Source organism: Nilaparvata lugens, chromosome 2 (genome assembly GCF_014356525.2).
Source record: "Nilaparvata lugens isolate BPH chromosome 2, ASM1435652v1, whole genome shotgun sequence".
Taxonomy (NCBI): Eukaryota; Metazoa; Arthropoda; class Insecta; order Hemiptera; family Delphacidae; genus Nilaparvata; species Nilaparvata lugens.
In genome coordinates, this window is record NC_052505.1 from 83,363,163 (window position 1) to 83,384,631 (window position 21,469).

The window sequence follows — 21,469 nt, forward strand, 5'->3', positions numbered from 1 at the left end:
GAATTCTATTTTAGTGCTGAAAACCAGGAGGATGGACCCCCTAAGATAACTCGAGTGTACTAAGAGTGTATAACTGAGGCTCAACTCACACTTACGCGACTCAGGTCGAGAAGAGACTGGACTCTAGTCGAGAGCATGTGCTTTCAAATGGTGACAGTCGCAGAGACTAGAATCGACTGGTCTGAGTGTCACCATTTGAAAACACATGCTATCGACTAGAGTCGAGTCTCTTCTCGACCTGAGTCGCGTAAGTGTGAGTTGAGACTAAGAGTGTACGGCCAGGTAAAGGCTACAGAATGGACTCTCCGTCTCTGGGAGTAGCTGGGCACAGTGAAGACTCTGGCGGAGTTACAGGGTTTTCCAGTGGGAGGCCAGACTATGAGAATAGAATATGTTCTATTGTAACCGCTTCTGAGGTCTTCAGAAGCATTACCTTCGTCACAATATACAATAATTGTCACAGCTACAGAATACAAAAATTTAAAAGATACTTTTCTAAAAATATTCCACTAATTGAAATGTCAAAATAAAGAAAAAAAGAGAAAAATTCAGAAACAAGGTATCCTTGTCTCTGGAAAAAGCAGGCATGCGAAATATCCCAGACTGTGGGAATCATCGGTAACGCCTCCGTCTCTGGAAGTAGCATCACAGTATGTCGAAGCCTCTACTCCCCCTCCACTACAACGCAGAGACAGCGTATTTTAGTGATAGTTTACTACAGTCTAGTAGAAGATTATAGGATAATAAAATAGCTATATGCATTGCTGGAATTGGGATAGCATATCGCTATTACAAAGCGATACAATCCTATTATATTAAGCGAGCAATTTCTGTATTTTTATATATGGTTATTTATGTTCAACGGATCTCGAAATCGGCTCTAACGACTTTCACGAAATTTGGAAAATAGTAGGTTTATGATATAAAAATTCGATTGCACTATGTCTCACCCTGGGAAAACTCGCTGAAGGACATGAAAAGGATAATAATTATTCATCCTTGGAAAAAAAAAAAGATAATTTCGTCGTCTGACGATAACAGAAGATGCGTGTGCCTGTGTGGGAGATCAACTGTATAATCGTATAATCAATCAGCTTACCGTATCTCACGAGAAATATGATCTATAAATTTTAATCGACTTGATCAAAATAATCTGATTTGTTGACATGACAAGGTATATCATTTTAAATTAGAGGATATCATAATTATTTTCAAAGTTAGCCTAATCATTATTTTACAGTATTAAGCGTTTAGTGAGTGTTATTTTGTTATTCAATTTGGTTTGTAAACAATCTAAATTAGAATTTTTCTGTTTTCAAATGTTTGGACTGAAAATTTGACCTGAATTCAAGTGTATGTATCATAACCCACTTTTTGGAATATTTATAGTGTATGAATCAAAATTCGGGGAAGAAACAGTTTTGGGCTGTGCCTGCTAGTCCTTCCCCAATCATTTTAAATAATTATGTTCTGTTTATCAATAAATGAATAACGAGCGAAGCTCGGTGCCCCGATAAAAATAGCGTGGTACCAAACATGTGTCGTGAAATTCGATTTCAAATCCTGTATATTAGAAATGGAGAGTGAAACTCGCTTACAGTATCGCCGAGATCGTAATGCTTGCTGCCGCCTTGCGCGAGCTTGGTGGAGACGACTTTTCCGTCGACCGTCACCTCAACCAGGGCGGGCGTGAAGTGGACGGCGACCGAGTGCCACTCGCCGTCTGCCACGCGTACGTCACCCGTCTGCTCGACGGCGCCGTTGCCCTTGTCCAGCACGACACGTGGCCGCCCCGCCACCAGCTCCAGGCCCACAAAGTCCGCCTTGCCGCCCGCCGACGTGCCTGACGAGTACATCACCATGCCCTGCTCCGAGGTCGTCTTCAGCTCCAGTTGCCATCTGAAAATTATGGAGTTGAATAATTAATTGCTATAAAGGGGCGTCTAGATTAGTTAAGTATTGTATAAAATGAATGTATTTTACAAACTTGAAATCAAGTTTACAAGAACGGAAACGTAGATTTCTATAAAACAAAATACTGTACTTTAAACTTGGAATACAATATACATTGTCAAGTACCCTTTCATTTTATCACAATACAATTAGTTTCACTCTTCAAGAGACATATTCACAAGATGGCTCTTGAAGAGTTGAAATTAGTTGTGTTGCGATAAAATAAAACGTGATATCTTATATTGTGTTTCAATAATCTCAGTAGCACTAAAAATAAAATTGTGTATACTATACGCTCATGATGTTTTACACTCATTGTTGAAAACTCCATGACAAATGCACAAGACTTTTACTACACTACCAAGACCTTAGGCAGCCAACTTTATACATTATGTTCATCAAAAGGAGAGACAAGAAACGCGCCATTAATAGAAGGCCAGCAGAACTCTCGAGAAGCATCTGGAGGTGTCGAACACGCCCAGCCAATCAGTGTTTGTTGATTACCAGAAGGTTCCGGAACGCGCTTGTCATTGGTCGACGGCTCCCTGCACCAAGACTTGAACTCACGGGAATGATCTAGAAGCCCCCCCCCCTGCCAACACCATGTTGATTACCAGTGTTTCAGATGGACATGTTGAACCGTCGGTCCCGGCTGCCTAAAAAGCAGTCGTTAGTCATGTCAGAGGCTCTGAAATTGATCAGTTGCGACCTGAAAACTCTGACACCAGACCTGAGCCAGCCAGGTCACTCGATGCTATTATTATTACCAGAAGATTCTAGGCGTTTGCCACTGGTCGACAGCTCTGTCGACCAGAACACACTGGAAGATTACAGAAACCCCACGCCTCTGCCGCCCCTCTAAAGGCCTCATCCATAACAATATGAAGGTTGAATGGTAAAGTGGACTTGAAAGTCTCAACTCCACCAAAAAAGATGTTTTTAATTTTCATCTCCATTGATAAAACGACAAATGATTAAAAATTATATGAATAAATTATTGGAAAAGTCTACTCACTTGGACCCAGATCGAGAAATGATGTTAGGCAGCGCCATGTAGGCGCCGTCCTCGACAAAGCTGATCTCCCGTTGCTCGTCGGCGTCGAACTCGGGCGCACAGTTCCAGGTGACGCCCTGGGCGTCGGCCTGAGCCACACGGTGTCGCGCCCTGTTCAGCGCATCGACGCCATTGTACACCACATCGGCCAGGCAGCCGCGCAGCCAGTCCGTGTGCCCCAGAAACAGCTCCGAGAACTCGCCTTGCCCGCCCAGGAACAGGCCGTAGTGGATGTTCAGCTCGAAGAATTTGTCTGGCAGCTTTTGTCTAGAAAAAAGTCTCAAAAGATTAGTGAAGTCTAGAAAACACTTACTATCTATTGAACTTCAATGTTATTAATAAAACTCAATTCAATTCAATTTAATCAATTCAATTAATTTTATCATTTGTCACAGGCTAAACAATAGTAAGCATTGACAATAGTCATGTACATTAACATTTTAACATTCATATACAAAGTTAGACTAAATAATTTTTTAAAATGGTAAAAATATCATTATTACACTGATGTTCTATTTATTAAGTGAACACAAAACTTGATGTCATTCATACGTGGATACTTGCGATATCTCAAAAGTGCGAATATATCAACTTTTCGTTGATCATGATCATTATAAAAAATGATTAAAACATTTCAAATAATATAAACATATTGCCATTTAAAAGCTAAAAAATAACCCTAACCTTTCCTTTTTACCTTTAAAACCTAATTGAATAGAACATTTTAGGTTATGTTAATACACTAGACAATTTGAAATCTCGCATCTCTGAGGCACTCCCAATGGTAGTTAGTTAGAACCTTCTAGATTATGTTAATACACTAGACAGTTTGAAATCTCGCAGATCTGAGGCACTCCCATTGTTAGTAAGTTACTAGGCTAGCTTTTAACGTAACGTTTCAACATACATTTTATCGTATGGGCACGTTGAACTGTCGCTCCAAGGGCCTCCAAGATGAGATATAACAGTCGTGAGGCCCACTGACGGCTCAAATTATAACGTGAACTTGAGTGGAACCTCGATATAGTAATTTACCCTTGAATAGTACATTTTTTGAGCGGTCCCTTGAGATGTGCCTTAATTTTTGAGGAAAATTATTTTTCGAAAATTAAGTGGCGAAGCAGTGATTTGTGATTTCATAAGCTAATAATACTTTGGAAAACATGAAATCTTTATCAAAATTTAGGAGAAAAATGGTACAGGCCAGTAGTTTTCCTCCATGGTAATAATTACATTATGATAATACTGTTTTATACAATAAATGATTAAATAAATAAATCAAATAAATATCGAGGTTTCACTGTACTCAGGCGAGGTTTGAAATCTCCAGATTTCCATTAGGGACTGATAACCAATAAAAGCCTTTCGAATATTATTATTATACATTTTAGATTAGACTGTCTATGCCTGTCGCTTATGTTGAAGGTACAGGTTCCACTGTACTCAGGCGAGGTTGGATTTCGATCAGGGACTGCTAAACAATAAAAGCCTTTCAAATATTATTATTATACATTTCAGACTAGACGCTTATTCCTGTCGCTTTTGATAAAGGTGTGTAGACACAAAGAGCTCGGAGAAGAACAATTATAAATAAATTCTTTGAAACTGCGACAATGAGAACCTGAACGTTTGTGTGAGTCATCCAAAGGACTTGCTCCGTGGTTGGCGTAATTTGAGGTTATGTTTTGCGAATATGCTTTGATATTGGTTCATTAATTCAGATGTATCAATCCTTGCAGTCAAGTCATTATAGACATGAAAAAGGGGTGTGTTTGCAATTTATATTGTAGTACTGATTTTTAAATATATTGTTTAGATAAGAGAAGTCCAGAACCAATTTTAGCATTAAAAATGTTCATGTGCTAAACACAGAGTACCCTAAAAACCTGTATTTTCGGTTCATTCTCCAGTTCTCAACTATTTCCGCCAAATCCAGTCATCGGATAGAATATTTCACTCTCGCCTTCTATTTAGATTATGAAAATTCGAATGAAATAGAATCTTCTAGACCTTTAATGAGGACCGATTTAAAATTTTTCAAAAAAATGAGTAAAGTTTTGAGTTTAGAATAAATTTTGATGAATTTTAGTTTTTAATCAACAATATCTTCCGATTTTCACCATTGAAAAGTATAATTCAAAATCGATCTGGGCGTAATTGTGCGCTCTACAACCTGAGACTAGGTAGAGAGCTCTATCTCATATAGACAGGTAAATCTTATAACAATGCTCCTTGTATTTCGGAAAACACCTGATTATTAGCTTCAACCATCATCACTATAAAGAGGTCTACGTTATAATGGCAGTATACGATTGACAATACTGTTGCTGTCCTTTTCTATCATACCACAAAACAGATAGCGCTATCTCTCTCTCGCTTTGCAATGTTGTCAGTTTGCCAGAATATTTTATTTTTACTTTTGACAGAGGCTGTAGAAAAGTAGACAAACAATTCACAGCCGCAATTTTTTTCTTCATTCTATCAAAATACTTGAGTACACAAGTCGTATAATTGATTTAAAATGTAATTTTGAAACAATAAAATAATTTTTAGACATTACCGTATGAGAAACACAAATTAAAATACCTGAAATAACATTTTAAAAGTTGATAACTAACCATCCTATACTCCATCCAAGCTTCAGTTGGGCTACACGTATAGGTTGGACCTACTCGTTCTGGTATAAATAATATTGAAAGGTTATTTCAGAATTATTTACATTGAAATTACTTTTTTTGGATAGGATTTCTATTTTTCTATTATCTTTGAAAGAAATTGGAGTAGAATACCTACCAAATCACTTAATTTCTGTTGTTTTGAAATTCAGATTGTTGTATCACAGCTTTTTAAATTAGCCGCCATTTCAGATTTGTATATAAATCTGATCTCAGTTATGAAAGCAAATTTTTGAATCAAGTTATGAAAAAATATATTTTCTTGATTAATTTGACATTAAATTGTTTATTTTATCAAGGAAATGATAATAATTATTAGATCAAATTTAATTGGATGAATTGAGTAATAGCTGTGTACACTCAGTGGCAAAATGGAGAGACTTGGCAACGTTTTTCTCCTATCTTTCTTTACTGCCATTATAACGTGGACCTCATTATACCTCCATTGTCCTCACATTGAGATCTCGCACAATGTCATAATGTTCATAAAATCATGTTCTATCAAAATCACCCGTTAGATGCACTTAATTTAGTAGAAAGGCGCGCATAAGGACACCTCAAGGAACACAATCAAACAGTCATATCTTTTGGCAAAATGACTTACTACATTTCATTCTCTTCAGCTCGTCAAAGCGGTTCAAATACGCATACATGTATCATAAGTCAAATTCGTTAAAGAAATGATGAATTTATTATTGAGAGTACTTTAACCCACATTTCCATACATTGTACTTTCCACAGTGTAAATTGTAATGATGATGGTGGAAATCTGGAATAAATATTGATTTGATTTTAAGATTGCTGAACTAATATTGGATAGGATATTTTACTTCAAGAATTTTATGGAATGAACAATATTTTACCTTGTAACATGAATTTGATCGACTTGAAGTACTACATCAGCCTCCTTCCTTGTTATGATAACATGATGCCAAGCCAAGTCATTGAGCTTCAAGCCTTTCGGTGAGCTTATTTCTTCTTCGCCTGCTCCCAGATTAATATGCATCTGAAACAACAGTTGTAACTTTTAAACATTGTAAATTGTAAATATTATTGAATTTACATAAAAAAGTATAATTTTAGTTCAGAAAATAACCTGTTTCAAAGTATGATATAATTGTGATAAAGACTTTGAAGAGTGTGGAATATTAATTTTAGGTCCAAGAGAAATGGAAAATAAGGATAAAATAGTCAAATAGTCAATTACCGTACATTATAATAGGCCTATAGTGAGGTCCACGTTATAATGGCAGTGTTTGTTTAGCAATGGTATTAGTATCCTTGTCTGTCATTCAAAAAAGCGGATAACGCTATCTCTTTCTCGCTTAGCTCTGTTGCCAGATGGTCTTTTAACAATGCAAAATTAATAATTAATTAACAAAATATTTCATTTCAATTATGAAATTATTGTGAAATATTTTTTCTTGCTTAATAAAATGTATTTGATTATTTTAAACGAGAATGAACAGTTAATATTACATCAATAAACCTGTATCAACTACCGTTTATAGAAGGCATTGTCAAGACAGAGGATCGGCAACGTTGTTCTGCTATCTTTCTTCACTGCCATTATAACGTGGACCTCACTATAGCAATATTTCAACTGAAAAATGAATTCCAAAATAAATACCCAATTAAAAAAAGGCTAGAAATCAATATTTTTATTCAACACTAAATTATACATGCACCTATTTCTTGGGATCTAATTTCATTGAATCTATGTTCAATTCGATTTCACTTTGAACTCACATTTTGAACTTTTCCTCAAATTATACTTAGTTTGAGGTTGATTTCAGAACTCAGATACATTCTTAATAGTTGATAATCATAAGTTACATCTGGTAACACCTAATATTATTGCTGACGCTGTATTCCATTGTAATGCTCGATCATAGTACTTTTAGTCAGTCTACTGCCAAACTTCACCGAGAGCACTTCTCTCTTTTTCGATGTATATTTTATAATTATGTGTTTGAAAATAAAGTTTTCTTTTTAAAAAGGTGTTTGGTTACCCCAGAACTATAACTGGCGCCCGAACTACCTTCCTTACGTTTTTTCGAGGTTGTTCATTTAACAACAAGTTTTTTTCGATTCGCGATCTTTAATTTCGACTTCGTGAAAAATCCGGAAAACCAGTGAGTGAGGTGAACCCTTCAAGACAAGTTCTCTGCGTACCACACCTGCGACCTTCGAAGTTCAACCTGGCAGACAACGAAGACTCCTTCCACAAATTTGAGACGGAAGTAAAACTACCATCAACTGTAAGTACAGATGCGAACATTTTCTTCACTTCATCTTCTACACTCATTCGACCGTCAAAATTAGACCCTGTGATCATGTCAACCAAATCTATCCCGAAATATTTGCTGGACTATATTCCAAAATTCGATGGAACTTCCAATAAAATTCCAAAATTTATCAAATCTCTCCAAGACATTTTCAATCTGTATTGTAACGATAAAATTGAACAATCACAACGCGAAGAAAATCATTGGCTGTTATTTACTGCCGCCCTCCACAGTTTGGAAGGTGCTGCAGATGATGTTGTACAAAATTGCGAGTGTTCCAACTTAGCTGAACTTATTGAACTTTTAACGAAAAGCTTCTCTGATAAACGCACGGTCCCTGACCTAATAGCCGAAATTGCTGTAATGAAATCATTCCAATACGAACACCCCCTCGACTTCCTACAAAGACTCAGTGAAAAACGCACCAGAGTGGTGACCCGCTATAAGCTTGATGGTGTAACCGGGGATCTCCTGAAAAATCTTCTCGAACAACTCGATACAACTCTTGTCCGCACGCTCATTCACGGTGTTCATCCAACACTCGGAGCTCATCTTCAGGTATACAAACTCAAGAACTTGGACGACGCCCGCGATACCCTGCGCAGTGATTGTAGCATTGTTTTGAAACAATTAAAATGTGCAGAGCCCGTAAGTGACAAAAGTGCAGTGAGTGAAAAGCAAATCAATTCTCAGTTCCAACCGCGGAATTTCTTTCAACCGCAACCAGTGTTCAATCAATTCCGACAATTCTCTCCTCGGAATTTCCGCCAGCAACACTTCAATCAGAATCGGTTCCAGCAACCCTTCACTACTCAGAATCGGTTCCAACAACCTCATCAAATCCATTTTCAACAGCCTCAACATTCTAATTTCCAACAAAGTGTAGTTCCCTCTACCTCTACTTTTCAGCAGTCGCAATTTCAAAATTTCCAACCGAAATCTTTCAATAACAATTCTCGTAACTTTTCAAACGGAGCACGAAACATTCAACAGTCTCACAACTGGGACTCGCAGAATACTGTCTCCATGCGTACTGCTTCTACTAATAGAAATGCTAACAATTCGGCAAGAAACAATCCTTTCCAGGATCTTCACTATCTCGATGAATCAAATGATGATATCAATCAAGTAAATGCATCGACTCGTATTCAATTGTTGCAATCGCAACTCAACAATCTAACATCAGCTGTGAATGAAATGGCAGATCATTTTTTAGGGTGTGGCCCCAATCCGGCGGAAACCCCCCCAAACAGCTTGAATTGAATATTATTGATAAATCGCTACCCTATTTTGTCGATGATGTAAACAGAAAATGGCTTGTTGACACTGGATCGATGATGAATTATGTACATCCTGCAATTGTACCGCCAACTGTAACTAGATATAAGGAAAAATTTGTTGTAAAAACCCCGGCTGGTACAAGTGGTGGACATGAGTATATATTTTTTGGTCCATCCACATTATTTCCGAATCTTTCTAGAATTAAGATGTATATATATGATTTTTCCGACAGGTACGATATTCTTTTAGGTAATGAAACTATGCAACAACTCAAGGCCCATGTAAATTATGAGACTAATACGTTAGATTATGGCAACGTATCAAAACCGTTATTATCTGTAATTAATTCTAGTAGAAAACAAATTGAATTGAAACCTGGATTTAATGTAATAACTATCCCAGTTAGGTCTATTCCCACTGTAGGACAGGGATTACTTAAACCTATAAATAATTCTAACTATTGTATTGAAGAAGGTATAGTTGATATTGTTAATGGTGAATGTACTTGTATAGCTTTCTCTCATGAACTCATGACCATCAGTCCTGAACCCATGGAAATTGAGGAAGTAGAAACGATTCTTGACTCGCATAATGACTCAATGACCACACGTCCTGAAAATTTTGCATTGATAAAGAAATTGATCCATGAAACTTTACGAACTGACCACATGAATGACGAAGAAAAAAGAGAGATATACGATTTAATTATCAAATTCCCTGCGATAATAAAGCTTGATAATATTCCTCTTGGTTCAACAAACTTATTAAAACATAAGATCAATACTGTAGATGACAATCCTGTGTACACACGAAACTATAGGTACCCCAAATATTCAAGAAAGACGTACAAATCGAAATTGATAAACTGCTGCAAAATAAAATCATTCAACCCTCCAACTCTCCATACAATTCCCCAATATGGGTTGTTCCAAAAAAACTAGATGCTTCAGGAAAAAAGAAAATAAGAATGGTGATAGACTACAGGAAACTTAATGACAAGACGATAGCTGATAAATATCCTTTACCAAACATTGAAGATCTTTTCGGTAAAATTGGGAGAGCCACTTATTTCTCCACAATAGATTTGTACTCAGGTTTCCATCAAATCGAAATGGACCCAGAATCTGTTCCTAAAACTGCTTTTTCAACGGAAGATGGTCACTACGAGTTTCTTAGGCTCCCTTTCGGGCTGAAAAATGCACCCCCATTCTTTCAAAGAAATATGAATATATTGTTTGCTAAAATGCCGAATGTATTAGTATATATGGATGATATAATAGTATTCTCTGACAATTTGGAAGAACATTTGAAACATTTAAAATCTGTTTTCAAGAAACTACAAAATCACAATCTCAAAATACAGCTTGACAAAACCGAATTTTTCAAAAGAGAATTGTTATACCTTGGCCACATTGTTTCAGAACGCGGTATTCAACCCAACCCAGCCAAATTGCAGGCCATAAAGGATTTTAAAATACCTAAAACCGAAAAACAAATCAAACAATTCTTAGGGTTAACAGGCTACTATAGGAAAATGATACAGAACTATGCAAAAATCGCAAAACCTCTGACTCAGGCATTGAAAAAGGATGTAAAGATCGATATTAATAATACAGAATATGTAAATGCATTTGAGAAATTGAAAACAATGTTACAGAACAGTCCAATATTACAACTCCCTGATTTCTCTAAACAGTTCATTGTCACGACTGACGCGAGCAATTATGCTATAGGAGGGGTATTATCCCAAGTTTTTGAAGGAAAAGATCTACCAGTAGCGTATGCTTCGCGAACTTTGAATAAACATGAGATCAATCTCTCCACCATAGAAAAAGAGTTATTGGCTATTGTCTGGTGCTGTAAATATTTCAGACCTTATTTATACGGACGGAAGTTTCTCATTCAAACTGATCACAAGCCTCTCCAGTGGCTTCATAGCATCAAAGAACCGAACTCGAAACTCATTAGATGGAAACTATTATTAGAGGAATTTGATTTTGATATTATTTACATAAATGGGAAGACCAATTACGTAGCGGACGCTCTGTCTCGTCCTAATAATGTTAACATGATGGAAAATGAGGAAGATGATTTTTTAGGTTTTGAAGATGGCTTTCGCGGGTTTGCGAATATTGCTACTGACCCCCACGAAACTGGTCTAGAAGATGGCTTTCACGGTTTTGATAATAGTGCTCACGACCCTGATCATGAATTCGATGATATTAACGTGGACGAATTGCTGCGATTCAATACTCGTACTGAAGCTCCCTCCATAGACGTTAGTTCCCTTGATGAAATTCTCCAACAAATAGATAACCCGGCCGTAGGAACTGATAATGATGATATTATACGTATTGATAATAGAAATGACGGCAATGATGCTAATGAAAACATTGTGCGTGATATTGATTATGAAAATGTTGTAAATAATAATGAAAATGGTAATGAACGTGAAGATGATAATAACAGTTTAGCCACAATACACTCTCAAGAGAGTTCAAACGAGCAAGTAACTATTGCTGATGACGATAAGATTCTGAATGTAGAACATAACCAATTAGTACTTGAACGAGGTGACCAACCCCCTCGCTTGATTAAGATTTTTGATAAAAATAGATTGATTATTTATTTTAGGAATGCTAATGATTACGATGACATGAAGGACAAATGTATAGAGTATTTGAAACCGAATACAAAGTATGGAGTTTTCTGCTCGCGTGCCGGAGCCCTATACGATGAGTATGAACGGATTTTTAACAATTTCAAGAACGTACTGCTAGAGACTTTTGATTCGATCAAACTTAAACGGTATAAAAGAATGAACTTAGATGTGACACAAAATGATGAACAAAAACAGGTAATCTCTAATTATCATGAGGGTAAAACATTCCACCGTGGTATCAATGAATCTTATAATCAAATACGACGTAAATATTACTGGCCATCAATGCTACAGGATGTGACTGGTTACATTAATAAATGTGCTGTTTGCTTAAAGGTTAAATATGACAGGAGACCCGTTCGAGTTGACTATAAAATCACACCCACTCCTGAAACACCGTTCGAAAAAATACAGATTGATTGCTTCCAATATGACAAAATAAAGTTTTTAACGATGACTGACTGTTTTTCCAAACGGCTAACGGTCCATCCAATAAAAAGTTTGAACCAAGTCGATATCCAAGAATGCTTAAACGACTATTTCTCTGCTTTCCCCATACCCAAAATTGTACAAATGGACAACGGACGTGAATTTGACAATGCAGGCCTACGTGATTTCCTGAGACTTTATGGCATTGAACCATATTACGTTACTCCCGGACACCCAGACTCGCAAGGTTTGGTAGAAAGGACTCATTCTACACTTATTGAAATTCTGAATGCCATTCAACTTGAAAATAAAACCAACACTACTGAAACTAATATGAAATTAGCGGTAATTGCCTTCAATAATACTCTAAACTCTACCTTGAAAATGTCTCCTATGGAAATAACATATGGAATATCGAATAACCCTTTTGTAAACGGAATAACAGAGAGATTAGTAACTGAACAACTGTCCCAACAGTATCTTGAACGAGTCAACCTAGTGCATAAAATGATTAAGAATAAATTGAAGAAGAAAAACAAAAACGTACTGAGAAATTGAATGTTAATCGTGAGAAGAATGTTGAAATTGAAAACGAGCCACACATAAAATCGACATTTAATAAGAAAACAAAACCGAAATTCATCAAAGTAAATTACGATACAACACAGCAATTAGCTAGGAATCCTAAAGCTATCCAAAAACGCCCTTTTAAATTGCACCCTAACAGAATGAAACGGCCTAAAAAACCGGTGAAGGGTAAGAAAAAGGATTTATTTGTTACAGGACGTGATGGTACTGCCCCTAATTCTCCTGTTGCTGGCCCCAGCAACGTCTTATAAGATGGTAGATTTGAGCAGAACATCTGGTATTGCTCCAATCAAGATACAGAATTCTCATATAATTAATGAAACTTTTACCTATGTTCATAATATTAATACTAGTTATTTACGTTTAGAATTAAGTAATATTGAAACATTTGTTGATTTTCTCGCTAAAAGGAATAATATTGATAAGAGTCGCTTAAGTATGATGAAATTGAATTTGAAATACACTAAGAATAAATTGAATGAGATTCAATCAGTTAATTATAGGCAGAAAAGAGGTCTTTTTAATGGTTTAGGATCCGCGATTTCGTGGATCACTGGGAACATGGATGCTGATGATAAGGAAAGATATGACAAAATTTTGCAGACAGTCCAATCTAATGAATATCATCTTAGTAACAATGTAGACAAGCAATTTGCTGTAAATCAGAAATTAATTAACGAATTCAATAATGAGATGAAAGTAATCAGAGCGAATAATCTAAAAATCAGCAATTACTTTAATTCTTTGTTCAATGAATCCAACCGAATGGAAATGAATCAGCAATCCTCTTTGTTATTCGACTCGCTCCTGCTTCTGAATAATAAAATATCTGACATTGTAACTAGTCTCGAATTTTGTAAATTGAAAATACTGCATTCTTCTATTATTTCTCATGATGATCTTTTTCTCCTACAAAAAAACTCAAATGTCAGCTTTATTTCAAATAAAATTAGTGTGTTATGGAAACTAAGCAAAGTACATTGTGGAATATTTAAAGACCATATTTCATATTTTGTGGACGTACCGCTATTGTCAACTGTTTATGAAACGTTTTTTCTATTGTCTTATCCTGTCATTGTCGGTAACGAAATTTTAACAACTATTGCACATCCTTCTTTTGTTCTTCGAAATGACAAATTATTTTCTGGAAATTGTGAACTCATTTATGATGATTATTATTGTAGTGAAGTAAGCGAACTTAATGATAATGTATTGAGCAATTATTAAATGATAGGAATCTAGACGGATGTAGTAAGGTAGTTTTGAAAGACGGAGATTCTTTCATAAAATATGTAGAAATAGTTGATAGTTTTATATTATTTAATTTTAGTACATGTATGGTTCTGAATACTGATGTGAACAAGAATATTACTCTTTTTCTTAATAAGAAAACGCAATTGTTGAAAATTAATAGCTCAGAAACACTGATTGGTTACTACAAACCAAATATATTTTGGGAAAACGAAATTGTACTTCCAACTGAATTTGTAGAAAAAAAACGACTATCCAACCTCAACTTTGATCAAGTACATATGCTAATATAAATTGTCAAAAAACCACAGATTTAATATCACAATATAAATCTGTGTTTTTTTGACAATTTCTTAGTCTTTTTCAATCAAAGAATTTCACCATGAAAATTTGGAATCCCACATAACAGTAACTGAGAACAGTGAAAATATAATTCTCAGGAATCCTCATTGGACTATTCTCACTCAGCCCGACCGAGCGAGTATGAATAATCCCATTAGAACTGATAGGAATTATATTTTCACTCTTGTAAAGGAATTCAGCTTAATCCGGTCAAGGAATCGGTTCCGAGGTGGTGGGATTGCTTGAAGTTTACTTACTACATTACCAGAAACTAGTAGCCTAATCTATTGATGCCTATTATTTGTGTTAATGGACACATAGGAAAGTAAGCAATAATGACAAACTAATACGGTAGAAGAAATGAATAAGTATGACGCTACCTTCAACCTTCCAGATTCCAATCGAATGAAGCAGTAGTCCTTGCGCCCAGCGGCCAAAAACAGGAGAGCATCGGCCCGTTTTGTGCGAAATTTGAGTTGTAAATCAGTAGCACTCTTTGCATCTTGTAGAGGAACTGAGATGTAGCTTGAGCCATAGAAAGATGCTGAAATATAAAAGGAAAGAAATACTTAGAGGAAACGCTGTGAATAAGCAGAATAATTTATATAAGCAACCGTATTGATTAGTACCAGTAAGTTAATTGAAGTATGGCAGCGATTCAACCTGTAAGCTAATAACTTGTCAGTAGGTCTAGGTTACCTAACTTAATGTGTACGTTTTCACTGTTTGTTGATTGCATACAAAAATTTGACACACAAAAATAGTTCATTAAAATAACTAAATTCAAATTTCAATTATTTTGAAACAAATCACACATGGCCATAATTTAGATTCAAATTCATTTAGGACTAGATACAAAAATTGATTTGATTTCAAAGTTTAGGCAAGTTAGAATAGAAGCTTGCAAGTAGGCTACAAAAATTAAAAACACATTTGATGATTTTTACACTGCAAAGTGGATGAAAAATGACCTCTTAAAACTGTATCATGACCGGCATTGGCATATTTATTAAAAAAAATATACCGTACTAAAATAAAAAAAAAATTGATGACAGGCTGAATATGGAATTATATAATAAAGCTTTATACGTTTATTATACGATAAACTAGTGTTGTGGTTAGATTATATCTATTTGATGTTTTACAAAAAAATTTAAAATTTGATAGGGTAACTTATGATAGTCATCCCAAAATATAACCTTGCAGTACCTATTGAACATTCTACTCACCAGTTTCCGAACATAGCGAGTAGTCTAGTTGAAAGAGCAACCCAACAAAAAGAAGGAATAACATAACGATTTGGTTCACTTGAACAAGAAATGTGAAGAAATTTAGAATCTATCTAGTAAAATTTCATTAGGAAATAAGACTCAGGCTTCTACCAAACCAATGTTTTGTAAAATTCATACTAAAATGCATTGCCTGAAATGGAACAGCACTACATTAGATGGTGTCATTTATATGAAATTAACTAATAAACATTCAGAAACATTTTTCTAATAATCCATTAACATTTCAAGTTTAAATAAACACTACAATCATGTAAACTACAACAGAATTTCAGAATTTAGCAGCACAGATACGGCGTCGACGCCCGATATTTCCAAAGCTAGCAGACGAGAACACGAACAGATGGCTTAATCATGTAAACAAAAATAGAATACAAAGCACATTACTTGATCAACTTCAGCGTGTTTATTTGAATCAAAATTAAGTTTCTAATAATCAAAATTAAAAAATTAAAACTATGTAATTAAGATGTTTGTCTTAGTTATATTGATTTGATATTTTGAAGATTCAGAAGCTTGTCGACGGTATGTTGTAGATGGCCTTGACATTCATGTTTAGGCGGCTAGTTTGAAAATCCTCTAGAGCTCTTGTTTGGTTAACACTTTATATAAAATAAACAATTTATTTAAACGACGATTATTGATTGTATAACTTTTAATGAACTATACTTTTGATTATTACTGTAATTGACTCTGGTAAATGGAATTATTTTGATGAATACGGTAATCGCTTTGATAAATATTAAAAAAATAAAATTATGGAAGAATAAAAACTTGCTGTGAATAATAGAGAATGTTTATGATACAGTGTATGACTTGATAATTTGGATTTTCGTTTAGTAATAGTCAATGATATGAGTTTGAATCTCTCAAATTGTTTGATTATTCACTAAATAAATGAATAAATATCATGAAATAACGATAATTTGAGCCAGTATAATATCAGGATTACAATGCTAAAAGCTTCTAATCAATGGAAGGATTATTATTAAAAGGTTTATTATTCAAATTACTGAAATGAAAACAATAATTTTTTTATTATAAGAATATATTCTTCTATTCAAACTAGCTGGAACTACAAAAATAGTTATTTGCATAACTAGACAAAAACTTTTTCGTGAGTAATTTTTTTCCGTGCAGACATGATAATATATTGTGAGAAAAGAACGAAAAATAATGCTATATTGCTATTATGCATACAGTAAGCATAATTCTTGAAATGTTACTAATTAGCCCTGAAAATAAGCTATTAATTCATAATATTTCTGTTATGGTATCATTAAAACCAGATTTCATTTTTCAAATGCTTTAAAATAAATTTTGAGAAGGCTTTTAAAGAGAAAAATCATAACTTTTCCATAATTATCCACTGCTTGATTTTCCATTAATCTCCGCCGCAGGATTGTTCCACTAGGTAACTGCAAAAATTGCAATGACACTACTGCAAACTTTTAACCGCTTTATTATTCAATCTGAATCAATATTCATTATTCGTTCTGAATCAATGTCCATATAGAGATTCGGCTTGCTTGGGTGATACCGGTAATATATCTTTAAAGAATAAAATAATTCTGCACTATAATAAAATGTAAATATTCTATTCGCTGGTGGATGTACCGTCCCAGTTCTGTCGTATAATAACTCATGTTTTATTGAAGATTTAATGAATATTGATAGTAAAAAATATGCATCTTGATGCTCTGACAGACAAATATAATATAAAGGTCCATCGAAAACTTTAAATTGAGAGCTTGTGGAAATATTCGTACAAATTTTATTGGCTTGGCTCTTCTCGAATAGTTATATACAAATTTTAATTATTGAAAATAATAACACATTTTAGAGCAAATTGATATGACATTCTTATGATTATGATGTGTGGATTTATGTGATCATGAATCTTTATTGGAGTGCTTACAACATAATTATATTATAGAAGCTTCTAGCTCATGGTTCAAATCATTTATACTGAATGAACAAAACACCCGTTACTACGACAATAGTGTTGATTATAAGAAAAATCGGTGTATTGAAACAATGCTTACAATATTAAAGCCTCATAATAATATAACGAATTATCATCAGTAGGTAGGCCTACGTCACGTAACAAAACTTTCCAACAAAATATTATTTTATTTATTTATAAATTAATATAATAATATATTTCTTATTAAGAAAGATTCCTTTTGCGCCAGCAGTGTCGTCAGCTATTTAAAAAAGTAAAATAAATTACTACATGATTAAGCCTGAACAGTTTTATACATAAAACGTCTGACTATATGAAACTCAGAGATGAGAAATAATTCAAGTTCACTATGCCTTTATGGCATTTTTCCTGTTCTTGGAGCTTCGGAAATAAACAATCGAGATAGGTACTTCTCAAACAATAAACAATGATGAACTATCTATTTCTCATTAGCCTACTATCGTAACATCTCAACAACAGTATCATGAGCATTGTATTATTCCTTTTTTATCACCATTGAAAGTTTCTGATAATATTTTATTTGTTCATAATATTCTCATTAAAATATGTACCGGTATATTATTATTTTTTTAATAATCTATTATACTGCTTATTATGCCTGCCTAATCATCACATTAATTTAACTTTTACCCAGCCCGGGTAAGATATTTTTCTCGGGCCACTCCCGTGTTTCGGATGGACACGTTAAGTCGTCGGTCCCGGCCGCCTAAAAAGCAGTCGTTAGGTCATGTCAGAGGCCCTGAAATTGATCAGTTGCGACCTGAAAACTCTGACACTAGACCTGAGCCAGCCACGTCACACGATATTATTATTATTTATTAATTGAACTTTTTAAATGTGAGCTATAGTTTACAATAATAATTGTAGTAGCCCTGTGAGGGAAAAATAATTTAATTTTATTAATGTTTTTTAAGAAATTTATATATTCTTTAATGCTATCTTACATCCATTTATGAGTTGAAAATAGACATTAACCAATACAAAAATAAGATGGAAATAGATAAGACAATTTCAATAGGTTATATATACTTATAACTACATAGCTATAATAAATATTATCTTCTTATATTAACATTTAATACATGAAAGTTTTTGTAGGGAAAAAATATAAATGGATGATTGTAAGCCCCACGAACACAATAGTCCGAATAACAATTAAAAAACAGCAGAAGAAAGAATTCCAAGGAAAGAGACGACCCTGACTGACGGTGTGAAGGTCGCAAAATAGTGGTTATCAACAGCCAGCAGCTTCCAAACAGAAGATCCGTTACAGTGTCAAAATACAGTAACGCCGGCTCATAAAAACACAAGGTGTCTCAGTATGGATTTCGGTTGCCGGTTCTATGGGTTGTTGATTGTGTTTAATCGATGCTTGAGCCTGAGATCATCGAGTAGTCATCTGTGAAAACTCAGGGTCGGTCGAGTTACGAAATCCAGGCCAATGGCCAACCGGTGGCTGACCGTCACTTGAGCAGAGGGTCGCCGACGACGACAGTACTGTCGTTGAACTTCAACAAAAAACTAGTTGGTCAACTTTCCTCCCAACTTGTTGATTTTCTCAACACAAGGATTTTCTTTCCCCTCCCGGGCACAATACTCTCACCCACCGCCCGCCTTGAACCCCTAAATACGCCCCTACTCTCGACCATATTGAATGCTATCACTATATAAAGTAGGCCGTGCTGGGAATTGCCTACAGATTTGTGATAATAGTCAGCAGGAACTTGATTAACTGTCATCTTTGTGCGACCGAACACACACTTCCAGCATCAAAATGTTCAAGACTTATTTGGTGAGTATGAGTGCATTTTATTTTCTCTCATATTATTGTTTAATTTTAGGTTCAGCTCAGGACAAGAGAAAATCGAAACTCTTTGAGATTTTATTCTTTGCAACACCTAAAATATGTACTATTTATGATGATATGAATGAAAATCATATATTCTACTGCTAAAATTCATCAAAACTTTAAAATATTATTCTTTGCAATACCTACCAAAATACTATTTATGATATGAATGAAAATGATATGGGCCTATTCTACTATTAAAATTCTCACAACTCTCAGTAGTTTTCATGATGGTTCTTCAGAAGTTTTTCTCCCATAGTTCTTGATAACCAAATTTTGCCTTTATTACATTTTTGTCAACAAAAGTAAAATGATATCTTCTTAAAATATATGAATTCAGGGCTACTTATTTTTTTTTATTTATAAAATAAAACCATAGTAGGTACCCTTGTTTTGATAAGTTTTTATATAAAATAACAGATTAAAAACAGACAACTTTCAATGTTTCTCATCATCTTCAGGTTTTTAAAATAAATTTCAAATAAACCCTTAACCCCAATTAAAAACGTTTCAAAAAAGGGTAATATGATGTTATTTTATGAATATAAAATTATATAATATACAAAAGTTCGTGTAAACTATCAATGGTCCAAAATAAAATTATGCCAGTACCTATATGTCTCAAAAGAGCTAGCTTGAGCTTTGTCAAACTCCATCCATCTCTTGAGCTCAAGTCAAGAAATGATATAAATTGTTACCAAATACTTCACTTTTTAGAAGATAGAACGTTCGTAAAATAAGCTTATCAATTCTTTCATTTATAAAATTGATATTCATTTGTATACAAGACAACTTCAGAAGAAGTATGTTTTAAATGTTTTATTGGATATATTTTAATAAATCTTGGAATGAATATTCTCATTTGTATTTTATTGACATATAATTATATGTTTCTCATCTGTAAATTTACTTGCAAAATATCATTATTCAGCTATATCTCTAGCTTTATAAATTCTCCTCATTGATAGGATGTAACTATTAAATATTTTTCTGATTCCATCTATGTGGTCGTACATTTTGTCAAAAGAGAAATACAGATTATCTATTCTTGGAGAACCATTTTTGCAAAATGTGCACCTACCAAATAGATTCTCTGATAAAAATAATCATTGTTGAAATGCAAAAACGTCATTGAATTTCATCATAGAGAAAATATAGCATAATGCTATCTTTTTCTGTGACTAGTTAACTTTCTTAGCTAATGTTCATTGCGACATAATATGGGATGCACTTATGGTGGAGATTGCACCATTAAGAATATCCTATTCTCTGTTCGTTTTATTCTATTTTGAAGACATTCAATTACGATTAAATTCTATTCGGTAAAAATAGAGATACTGTTTGCTGTATCATGATTAATTTAAGCAGGATACAATACCTACTACTCACAAACACAAACTATAAAGTGACTCTTTCAAGTCAATTAGAAAAATGAATGTTTTTCACTTCACCAAAGTACTCTTCACCAAAGTTAGTCGACAGAGTTAGTGTCTACTAACGTTGAATCTTCATAAGGTAGAGAAAAACAAATATACCCGATGTATATGTTTCAATTTGAATTGGTACACTCTTCAACGTTTCAAGAAGATAGTAGTAGAGTACCATTCTGTTCTATATAAAGTAGAGCCCCCACTACTTTTACATTGGAAGTTTCAATTTATTTTGCATTTTCTACTCCAAGATCATGTAGAGTGAAGTCGTGGGGTAAAGAGAACGAGATTTTTATCAAACCTATGATTGGATCACACAATATTTGAAGGGACTGTTATTATAAATTTCTTGATTTGAACAAACTCTACCATAATAGAATACTCTCCTCTG

At 34.3% G+C, this 21,469-nt stretch overlaps 1 protein-coding gene across 1 annotated transcript in view; it reads right to left on the reverse strand.

The window, feature by feature from the left end:
- The window catches only part of LOC111046937 (chondroitin sulfate proteoglycan 4-like), a 79,438-nt gene extending 63,331 nt beyond the window's left edge, over window positions 1–16,107 (reverse strand). Inside the window, exons 1-5 of the mRNA XM_039421939.1 lie at window positions 15,753–16,107; window positions 14,904–15,067; window positions 6,546–6,688; window positions 2,969–3,274; window positions 1,599–1,899 (exon numbers count right to left, since the gene is read on the reverse strand). Coding sequence (XP_039277873.1) covers window positions 1,599–1,899; window positions 2,969–3,274; window positions 6,546–6,688; window positions 14,904–15,067; window positions 15,753–15,816 — 978 coding nt within the window. The 5' untranslated portion in view covers window positions 15,817–16,107. The remainder of the gene's footprint in view (window positions 1–1,598; window positions 1,900–2,968; window positions 3,275–6,545; window positions 6,689–14,903; window positions 15,068–15,752) is intronic.
- Between the last annotated feature and the right edge of the window lie 5,362 nt (window positions 16,108–21,469).